General features: G+C 48.0%; 1 protein-coding gene across 1 annotated transcript in view; it reads right to left on the reverse strand.

Annotated features, from left to right (window-relative positions):
- Positions 1-10,599, reverse strand: part of ephb4a (eph receptor B4a) — a 33,539-nt gene extending 22,940 nt beyond the window's left edge. Inside the window, 1 exon segment of the mRNA XM_072706768.1 lies at positions 9,538-10,599. Coding sequence (XP_072562869.1) covers positions 9,538-9,649 — 112 coding nt within the window. The 5' untranslated portion in view covers positions 9,650-10,599.
- Between the last annotated feature and the right edge of the window lie 473 nt (positions 10,600-11,072).

The raw sequence follows: 11,072 nt of genomic DNA on the forward strand, positions 1-11,072 counted from the left end.
CACAGCTACACGGCTACAAACCCAGAACCAAATCAGGGACAGAGGGGACAAAGCAAACCTCCTCTGGAATGGAACGGCTGCAGGATCTGTCGAGAAACCACGTCATTGTTTTATTTTATTACAGAATCTAAATTAACTGCGTATGTAAAGATGCAAATTAAATAACCGCAGCTCGGGCTCCGATTACAGGAGAGAGCATCACGGCCCAGCAACACAGGAACTCTAGGCTGGGAGACAGGACATCAAACGCCAGCGAGATTTCGCTAAAAAATGCAAACAAAGCCGCCCAGGCAGTGAGAGTGGGGGGAGGGGATCCCGAGAACAGGTTTGGAACCCCGGAGACCGCCGTGCCCTGGGTACAGCTCACCGGGCGGGTTCCCGCTCCAGCTCCGCACGGAACCGGGACGGTCTTGCCAGAAGCAGCCCCGGCACACAGGAAGCCTGCAGGACGACGGCGGCAACACTCCGGGCTCCCGCTGCAGACGGCCCCCCCCGGAGACAATTCCTCTACCCCTTAAATTATGGCTTCTCAACTTTCCTTCCGAATATATTATTTCTCATACCCAAACCGCTCCAATGTTTGCTTCACCTACTCTGGAGTTTAATAGGAAAATGACAGTGATTCCAAGCAGGGAAGAGTGTAGGATGTAATTAGCCTTGTGTTTTAATTAAGGGGGACACAGAGGACCAATTACACAATGACCCTCTATGGGAGGGGGGGGGGGCGTGTACAGTATAGTGTGTGTGGGTATGGGAGCAATGAAGGGAGGGGGGAATTCCAGACCATCGGGGTGAGTTTTATCATCAAAGGTTAGGAGACATAAGTTATTAATATAAAACTGTAAGGGGGGGGGGGGGGGGGGCTGGAAGACGCCCTTTAACTGAAGAATTCCCACCGATATCCTCATTTTAAGAAACAACAAAGGCTTTCTTTAAAATTTACCCATAAGGGACAGCAGCATCAATAACTAACTTATATTACACAAAAGGATTGTCTGTTTTCAATGCCATCAAAGGTGTATATATATTAAAAAAACCGACAGAGAAACAAAAAAGGCCTCCGTATCTCAGTGTGTGAAAATGCCGGGGGGGTGGGACGAGGTGTGTCTGGACCGGGAGGGGGGAGGGGGGGTGGAAAGAGCCCCTCAGTGCGAAAAATGTAGAGCTCAGAGATCAGGCCGGCCGATTTTAGTGCTAATCTCCCTTGCAGGCCCCCCCTGGCCTCTCCTCACTTTGTGTGTGTGTGTGGGGGGGGGGGGGGTTGGTACGAGGATGGAGGGAGGGGTCATTGGGTGTCACTCAGCAGGCCGGAGGAGGGAGTCAGTGAGGCCTTTTTGTGTAGGACCCCGGAGGTCAGTATGAGTGTATGTGTGAGTGTGCCTTGCTTTTCAATGGGGATTATTTCAGTCAGGCAGCAGATGGGCAGCCCCTCGTCCCCCTCGTCCCCCACGCTGCCGGTCGCCGTCGCCCTCCTGAGCCAGGTGCCAAATATTTTTCTGATTATCACCCTGCAGGGTACTTGCACTCGGGCAAAACACACACACACAAACAGCGGGATGGGGCTCTACATGGGCGGAGGGACAAATGCACCCCCCCGGTCCCCCCCCAGCACCAAAATTCTAAACTCCTTTGGACCACCTTCACAAAATGTGTCCGAATGGCTCGCCTGGCCAAGTCTGCCCAGGTATATATTAATAATTAAAAAAAAAAAAAAAAAAAAAAAAGCATGCTTCTGTGCTCCCGGATTAGGACGCTGGAAAACATACAACACACACTTACTGCCACACCCGTATGGAATTCCACATGCCTGTACAACGCATGCGCCCCGCAAACACGGGGCACTGGGGAAAACCTCACAGAAAACCGTCTTTTACAAAAGATCTGTGTTTGAGGAAACGTTACTGAAAATGTTCCCGGAAGCGTTACGATGGGGGTCTGATCGCCGTTCGCTGCCAGGGCCGGGCCGGGCCGTTTTGATCACCTGAAGGGCTTCTCTTAAAAAAACATTAAATTAAATTAATAAATAAAATTACATTTGGACCAAGAACAAAAGCAAAATGTCACCTCCACAGAGATGGAGCCGCAAGCCAGGGAATGATTTCAAACAAAAAAAGAAAAGCCCTTTCATTTTCCACCGAGTGGAAAAAACGACCCTGACGCCGGCAACCAAATTATTCTTTATCTTTATTAAAAAAAAAAGTGCATGATGCTTGGGTGAGTTTTCGTGGGGGGGGATGTAGAAGTTGGTGGGGGGAAATTCCACACAAACTGAGGGAAATGTTTTGGATCGGCATCCGCAATTTCTTGGTTTAGCGGGATATGCGTAAAAAAACACAATTATAAATGACTGCAACGTTAATTTCTAATGATGATTATCATAATTGTCATGTAACTAATGAGTCTGTTTCCCATTAAGTCGGACGCCGAACCAGAAAGCGAGATACCGCTGACTGGTGGCGAAAGCGCCCCGCCGTACCCCCTTTCCCTGCCAATTCGTGGCTATGCTCCAGCTCTAGGCAGCCCTTCTCCTCCCGCGTCCCCCCCCGTACCCCACGCTGGCAGAAGGAGGGGGGAGGGAGGGACAGCAAGCAGCCAGGACATCAAAGCGAAGCGGGGGAAAAAAAAAAAACATGATCGCGCAGCAAAGCACGCGGAGGGCAGCCGCAGACGCGGAAACACACCCGAGCTAATCTAGCGCGCGCGCACACTCACTCGCTCCCGCAAACATCTGCTGCCCAGCACCCTCGGCTCGGGCTCGGCGCCATCTCTTTACCCAGTAAGCTGGTACCCCAGGGACGCTTGCTTACTGTGCAAACACACTTCCTGGTGCTCGCCTGTGATCTCTGGTACCACCCAGCTGCTCTGGAATGAGAGGACCGCGTCTCGTTCCAATTTCCGATTCACTTTTTACACCAGTAAAAAGGTGAGTGCCGGAAGTGCCACTCTGGTGGTGAGGAGAGAAGAGGAGAGGAGAGTTGGGAGGGGCACACTCCTCATATCCCACTGCCAGAACTGTGCAGTCTGCCACCATGCCCCCCTCCCTAAAAAAATCCTCACCCTCTCCTCCGCATTCACGGCCTTATTTTTTTCCTCAGTGACTGAAGGCCAAAGCAAAACAAAAAAAAATAGTTTCAATCTCTTTAAGGGGTGTTTGCTTAACCCGATCATTACAGCGTAGGTCTCAACTTCCTCTTACTTCCCCCCCACCCCGCCCTTGCCTGTCCCAAGTGTAATATTTACACTGGACCTTTGCTGGGGAGGCCTCTCTCACTATGGACTGGGCTCACGTGCAGTAAGAGAGCAGAGCAGATGTACACGGGACCCAAAAGCTCCAAAAAGACGCAGATACATGCACACACACACACACACACACACACACACACACAGAGCCCTGTGTGACTAATCTGCACTGGGAGGCGGGCGCCTGAAAGCTGGCATCCGAAGAATCGGCATCGGGTTCCAGATGAGCGGAATAATCCGCAGCCAAGCGCGGCCGCGTGAGATCGGGAAGGAACGGCGGCCGCTGTCTGACGGCAAGGCACACGGGGGTGCCACGGGTCGGCGGAGGCTCTCTCACCGCGCGCGGGGAAGGGGGGGGGGGTTCTTTCATCTTAATCCCAGAGTCTTCATTTTTTTTTCTTATTTTCCTCCAGCAGACCCAAGCAAACAGCAGCTTTGACAAGTACCCCCCCCCCCCATCCTGCCACCACCCCCCTGTGCCTTTTTAAAAATAACTAGAGGACTCGTGAAGCACTCTCCACCTTGCTCTCGAAGGCTCCCCACACTGTAAACTGCGTGGGGGTGGAGAACGAGGACCGGGCGCTTCAGGAACGCCGTGTTTGGGGCATCGCGGCCGACCCGCGACGTTTCGAATGCGCCCGCCAGCAAACCCGCTTTCTGGAGCCTCGTTGTTGTTGGGGAGGGGAGGGGGTGCTACAGAACGAGCCGGATTAATGAACACCGGTGCATGAGCCCTGTGCTGGCCATGTGAGGGAGTGCTGGGGGGGGTAAGGTCACCAAAGAGGCGTTAGGTACCGGGCCAGCGGGAGGGGAGGGGGGGGCAAACATGCGGTGTGTCTTGTTTTTCAAGGGGAATTATTTTAGCCAGGCAGCAGATGGGCACCCGTCGGCCACCAGGCCGAGGACCTGCGGTCCCTTCAGCCGCGGTTCGTTAGGCCAGGCACCGAACACTCTCCCGGATCGTGACCCCGCCGAGGACAAACTGCGCAGACGTAGCCGCGTACGCGCAGACTCACCGCGCACGGGGACCCGGCCCAGCCAGGGCGGCGGATCACGGCGAGATTAGCACACTCCCGGTTTATGATTAACCCGCAGACATTACACTTCTCTTGCCATTTCCCACGACTTTACACTCCGAAACTATGGCCTCCATTGCACACGCCTGACGTAGCCCCCACAGCATTATTTGGGTTCCCGTCCCGCTGTGCATTTCCCCATTGCGATTCTCCAGCCGAACCTCCTTGGGAGTTGTATGCGTGGGAGGTGGGGGGGGTTGGCGTTCTGTGCCAACTCTCTCCATGTCTCGCCTCTCAGGCTGTTGATGGTGTCAACGGGAGCGAAAATGAGGCGAGCCTGACAGATCCATTCATGAAAAGAGGGAGCCGGTAACGGCCCCTCAAAGAGAAAACTCACTCTCTATGCTGAAATGAAGGCAACACATTCAAATACTCCACAAACACAAAAGGCCAAAAATACTAAATAGAATGCTGACAATATCACTACATAAAGCTCAGGGAGAAAAAAAAACATAAAAAGAAATCCCATATTCTACACTAACAAGACCAAAAAAAACAAAAAAAAATCGCGCAAAACACACAAATTCATTTTTCAAAGGCAAAGTCGCATGGGAACTACTTCTTAAGCCCTTAAATTATTCATAGGAACAGTCCGCGATGAGGTTTCCATATACTAAAATTAACATAGTAAAACTGTGTTCCGCCTTGTTGCAAATGTAATCTGAAGTTTGTCTTTCGTAAAAAAAAAAAAAAAATCTCCCGTCGACCGTGATTTATGATATACGTGCATGTATCTATTAAAGTATGAGGGAAAATCGCACTCTGTCTTGGGTTTTATTTTTGTACGGATACAGGCAATTTATTAAACCGTATATGGAAAAGCGGAGGGGGACCAACTGACCAGGAGTCGCCGAAACGAGGTCTCCCCAACCCAGCAGTCAAAGTCGACGGCTGTTTAACTCGTCAAGGGGGTAATCATGGGATTAAACGACCGGGAGAGATACGGGCGTGGTGCGGCTCGCTTTAAATGCAAATCCCTTTTCATATAAAAATCGGTTCCGTTTAATGGGATTTCGACGACTAGATCCGCATTTCCGCGGCGGGGGATCCGGGCGGCGACTGCAAACACCGTGCGGGGGACAGGGGGGGACAAGGCGAACAACGGGAAAACAAAAGAGGCGGTGAGCGAGTCTCACTCCTCCGCCTAAATGGCACTGCCTCTCCGCACTCACTCCTTCTTCTCGTCCCTTTGTGGGAAGGACATTGAGAAGATCCAGGAGCAAAGCGACTTGGAGGCACTTTGGTCTCGAAAGAAGGGAAGGAAATGAGAAAGAGGAGAAAGGGATAAGCGCCTTAAAGTTTCTTTTCAGGATAACAGAACTTAAAGAATGATTTTCAAAGGCGGATTTGATTGTATTCACCCCGCTTCTCTCATTAACTGCCACTGTTGCTTTTAAGGGATTCTTCTTTTTGCCACTCAAACTCTTGACGTTTTCCCACAAGAAGGATTTAAGATTTCGTGGTTCTCGCCCAGCAAGATTAAATTTCTGCTTAATTTTTTTTGTCTTTTGGCAATGTAATCGACCCCGCACGTCATACCCCGCCTTCCCATTAGTTTTCACAATGATATTCTTTCCACCCTGTAACAAAAATCAATCGATCGCTGGGCAGTGTGTCATTTTACTCCCACTGATTATTTTCACGGCGAGCTGAGAGCCACTTACTGTTCATGCACTAATACTCGCAGCCCAATTTTTTTGTGTTAAAAACAACACCCCCTGCGTGCCACTTTAAAATGCAGGGCCACTTCTGTAAACGAGATTGAAAGGAAATCACATACGGGAGGCTAACGCCCATTCCCATACACGCGAGATTAAAACGCGCTGCCAGTCATACGAAGAGAGACTAGCACAAGAACGAACTTGCACCGCTAAATAATTTAAAAGTGACGTGAGATGGCATTGAAGCTGATTGTATTGGAGTGATTTATACGGGCGTAACGCTTTTCGGCAGACACAGGTGGAAAGATAAACTAATGTTTATTTTTATCATGATTTATTTAGCCATTTGGGTGTAAGTAGTGGCGAGGAAGTAGGATGACCTAGACAGGAATTCAATTGAAAATTCAGAGGCCTGACCAACAACCAAAATATCGTAAGAATTATCACAGGAATTGCAATGAAAATATTTTTCAATTCCAAAAGTTAAATAGACAGCCTGGTATATTTGTTCAAGACTCCAGCAGTCTTGAAAATGCTGTGTCCAAATTGATTCAGAAGACCCCCCTCCCCCCAGACCCAACAATCAAGTAAAATGCACTCTGTGTTTGTCTCCTAAGGACACACGCAAATGCCACGACAAACGTTTAAACGTTTTACAGAGTAGGATTCTGCGTAACGGTAAAGGGATCCACATCCAAGCAGGTGGGAGTCCCAGGAGGGCTGCTGCCATTGTACCTTAGAGACAGGCACTTAAACTGCCTTTAATTGCCTCGGTAAAATTTCCAGCTGTATAAACAGGTCAGAAGTAAAACGGTGGGCTCACTAAATCACTGCGGATAACAGCATCCGCCGGGCAAATTAATAGCATAAAATGAGCTCGCTTTAGCACACCATTAGCAGACGAGATTCGAAATGTAGGAAAACACCGCCAGTCCAAACAGGCTGGAGGAAAGGGGAGCGCAGCCCCGCGACGTGGGCGAGTGCCTTCGTCATTAGCGCCAGCCGCTCGGCGCCCCCCCCTCCGCCGCGGCTAATGCTCTCCGTCCTCGACTAAGTGTGACGTGGCTAATGCTAGTCCAGGCTCGCACCAAGGGTGCAGTGACTACCGCAACAGAGCCACCCCCCTTTAAAAATTTTAATTCTGGATAATTCTGGCTTCTTTAAAACAGAAGTTGTGTCTGGCTTTCCGGTTGCTGCCTGGGTAACGATACGCCCTATTTGCTCACCTGCAGCTGATTTCCTAGTTGGGAACTTTTGTGGGAAGGTGGAAAGTTCCTAGTCCTCCCACCGGACTGCCCGTGCCCATCCCGCGTGTGAACTAGGCGGATCTCCACCCCGTTCCCGTGATCCTGCTGGAAGTCTCGGCCCTGATCCTGTCTCGGATTCGAACCGCCTGCTCCCGGCTGTTCTAAGGGGACCGACCCAAGCAAGAAAACCAGCCAGGTCACGAGGTTTCTCAGTATCGATCTCAATGGTACAGAAAAAAAAGAATTAAAAAATGGAGCCAGGTCACCTTCGCCACGCGATCAGTCTGTAGGCCGCGCCGCGTGTGATGGCGCAATGCATGATGGGAATCCCGTCGAGCGGCCACCGGGTGTAATCCGGGCCTGCGAGCGGCCTCGCGTTAATTGATCGCGGCCGGCGGGGACCAGGTGTCGCCACCTCGGCACGAAACGTCCAGCTAATCCGCGTGACCCGCAATTGATCCGTCTCGCTCTCCCCGGCATCGGGGCGAGATCCTGGAAACCGCGTTGGCCACGCCGCGGGGGGTCACCTTCCCGTAGACGGCGTGACGCCCCAACAAACAAACCCCGTGCTCACAGAAGGGCTCCATCCACCTACTCCACCAGAATGCTACAAAAGAGAAGCGCCGGCGCCTCGTAAACAAGTCTGGCCTTTATGTTGACGTTAATAAGCAAAGACTGTACAGTTACTTCCTGTCATTCAATCTGGAGGGTTCAGACATCTGGAGCCGGCTACATTACAGATTGGTACATTATAGAAGGCTAAATATCACTTAAGTGACTTGGGGAAGAAAAAAAGAAAAAAAACTCATGGAAGGACTCAGGCCATTCATGACACATCAAAACCCACTGCATAGACTGCCACCCATCCCCCGCCCTGCAAGTGTGCAAAACACTACAGAGCGCTGGGTCCAACCCAACGCAGTGCCAGCTCTGATTAGTCTGCTAGTGGCTTCCCGGAGCCTCTTTGATCACCACTAATAATTATTTTTTTGTGAATATTCCTCATCGGGCTCCAGGCACACTGGTAGATCTTATCGTCTAGTTCAGAATGAGCCCTGACAAGAAATGACATGCAGTTCACAGGATCAACAAAATATTTGACTCAAGGTCTGACTCCCCACGAACCTGGGTTTGAGTAATGTGTATGTGTTGTTTACACATTCTGGGGTCAAGGCCAACAGTGACATCCAGGGCAATCAAAACGGCGCACTAAATAACGTCTAATATCTGTTATGATCAATGCATATCAGCGCAAATGCCAACGGCTTAATTCCTTCATAACTGCCTTCATAACACGACCAATTGGATCTAAGACGAGAATCATAATGTTTGACACATTCATATGTAACCAATACTGCTTTGCTTTCAAGTATCTGTATGAAATGACGCTCCCCTCTGTTCCATATATGATTAAACATTGGATTGATCTTTGCATTTAAATTTGTTTGATTTTTCTAAAAAATAAATAATAATAATAATAAAACATTATACATTTCTTCAGTAGTAAATCAGCATTTTTCAATAGGCAGTATAGGCCAGGCACGTGTTGGTTACTAAAGTACGGTGCGCTTGGGCAATACTGGTCACTGGTGTAAAGGAAGTTAAGATTATCTAGATAAAGAATGATTAACAAAGGGCCCTTACCAGTTTTTTTTTTACTGGCATGTTTATACAACAAACCACCAATAACAAAACCAACCATTCACGAACTACTGATTACGAAAAGCGCATGTTTTTAAACTAACAACCAATATTAGGGCAATAAAACAAATGTATGTTGACACATCGTATATATTCGTGCGCGGTTTGAAATACAGACTAAACGCAATAATGCAGTAAACAAACACAAAATTGCACGCAGGCGTTAATATTTGTGCTTTTCATGTAATCATTAAAAAGAACAGTTATATAATCGGATTGCAACGTATCGTTACATGATTGAAAAGGAGACTATGTTGTTAAAGACTGGTGTTGAATTTAATTAAACCACTAGACCTCATCGTAGTCATCAGAACGCCCTATTTAATTTATAAAGTAACGATTCTCTACTACAAACACGATATTGTGGATCAAGAATATAATCGTAACTGCATGAATCGCAAGGGGGAAACTTTGCATTGTTGCCAGTCCAAAGCAGCTGCACTGAATAACCATTAACGGTTTAAGAACATTAAAAACAGTTTGATTTGTAAACATTAACAGAGTAGGAGTCTGGATGATTTTATAACCCAACGCTTGAAGACTCACCACAATGTTTACATAGCTAACCCCTGCTTTGCGTTAAATAATCAACATGTGTTTATTTTCTATTACCTTCTTCTGCCGTGGACAGCTGGGTAAACTTGAAAAGGGCTATCCATAACGCTGCTAGCAGACTCCAGAGCGGTCGATCCATGGCTGTCGAGGCGATCGTATTTGTACACATCTGCTTGCTTTTAGAAACCAAAATGCATCCGTCGATATGCAGTTATGCGTCTCTCTTAAACGCCGGCGGACTCGTCAGCCATTCAGCTTTCTCACATTAGTGACTGTCCATAGGGGCAAATGTATCTGAATTACAAAAAAAGGAAAGAAAATGTCAGGCGACGTTATCTTGCAAGTCAAAACGACAGATGCGCAGTCCAAAATTCACGAACGACCAGCCGAAAATAGGCTGAATTTTAATTCTGATCCTTCTATGCTTTCGACGTTTACCTTCAGATGTCTGAAAGTCCTACCGCGCTACCGATGCAGGTAACTTGTGTAGCAATATTACGGAGACAAGCGCTTCTCATGAAATGTATTTTTTATTGCTATTCTACGTTTTGCACGAATCCATGATTTATCTTGATTCTCCGGCAAAGACAAAAGTGTGAAAAAATAGGAGACGTTTCCCCGGGCACCTTTAGGTATTCCCTTTGTTACCCACTTCCAAAAGTCTCCCGGTCCAATTTACTCGCCACAAAATGATGACTTTTACGAACTCATCAAAGCACACAACGTGTGCATTGATTTTTCATAAAGGAACCGCAAATGCCAGAACAAGAATCTTAAAATTGCTATGGAAGATCTCCGGAAACTGCTCCCAGTCGAGTGGTTTTGCAAAAAAATACTAAAAAGTGTTTCCCAGTCATAAATGCTGCATTCCTTTGTATTTTACGTCTTAGCGTTTTTAATCAAGTTAGTATCTCCGTTTTTCTTCACCTCCTTCACCATTTGTCTTTGCCTTTTCAGGTACAATACGGTATGGCGCCATAAAACATCCAGAAATATATTTGTTTAGCCGCTGCATTGAATAAAATAAACGGAAGCGTAATTAAAAGGGAACACAAAGCCAGTACGACCCGTACTCCAAACTGGCGTGCGCTCTCGCCAGTCGCCGACAAGGCACTCTGCATCAACTTGCGTCAGGATGTCTGCCCGTCTAGGCCCCGCCTCATTGTCACATCCCTCCTCCTCCTCATTGGTTGCTTCGCCTGTCAATCTTATGAAGTAAATGATTATCGCAAACTAGCGGCTTAGGCAGGTGGACCGAAACATGAGGTATATGGTAATTTATTCAAACACTTCATTTTGATTTGTCAAAGGAACGTGTAACCCAATTTCCAATATTTCAAATGATATGACGACTTTTTCTTGCCCACTTACTTTTATGTGATACGGTTAAGTCTCCTTCGTATTCCCGATGACCTATTTTACACGAATTATACATTTCGTGGCGGTTAAACGTCTACGTCAGGAAAAAAAGGGAAACCATTTCCAATAGAAGTGAATTCCTGTGCCGTGGACAAAATGAAACAGTTGCTTGAACTGCACCTTTTACTCAAAGAGACATTATTCCCTAAATGGCTTTTCAAATGCATTTACTG

This window comes from Paramormyrops kingsleyae, chromosome 24 (genome assembly GCF_048594095.1).
Source record: "Paramormyrops kingsleyae isolate MSU_618 chromosome 24, PKINGS_0.4, whole genome shotgun sequence".
Classification (NCBI taxonomy): domain Eukaryota; kingdom Metazoa; phylum Chordata; class Actinopteri; order Osteoglossiformes; family Mormyridae; genus Paramormyrops; species Paramormyrops kingsleyae.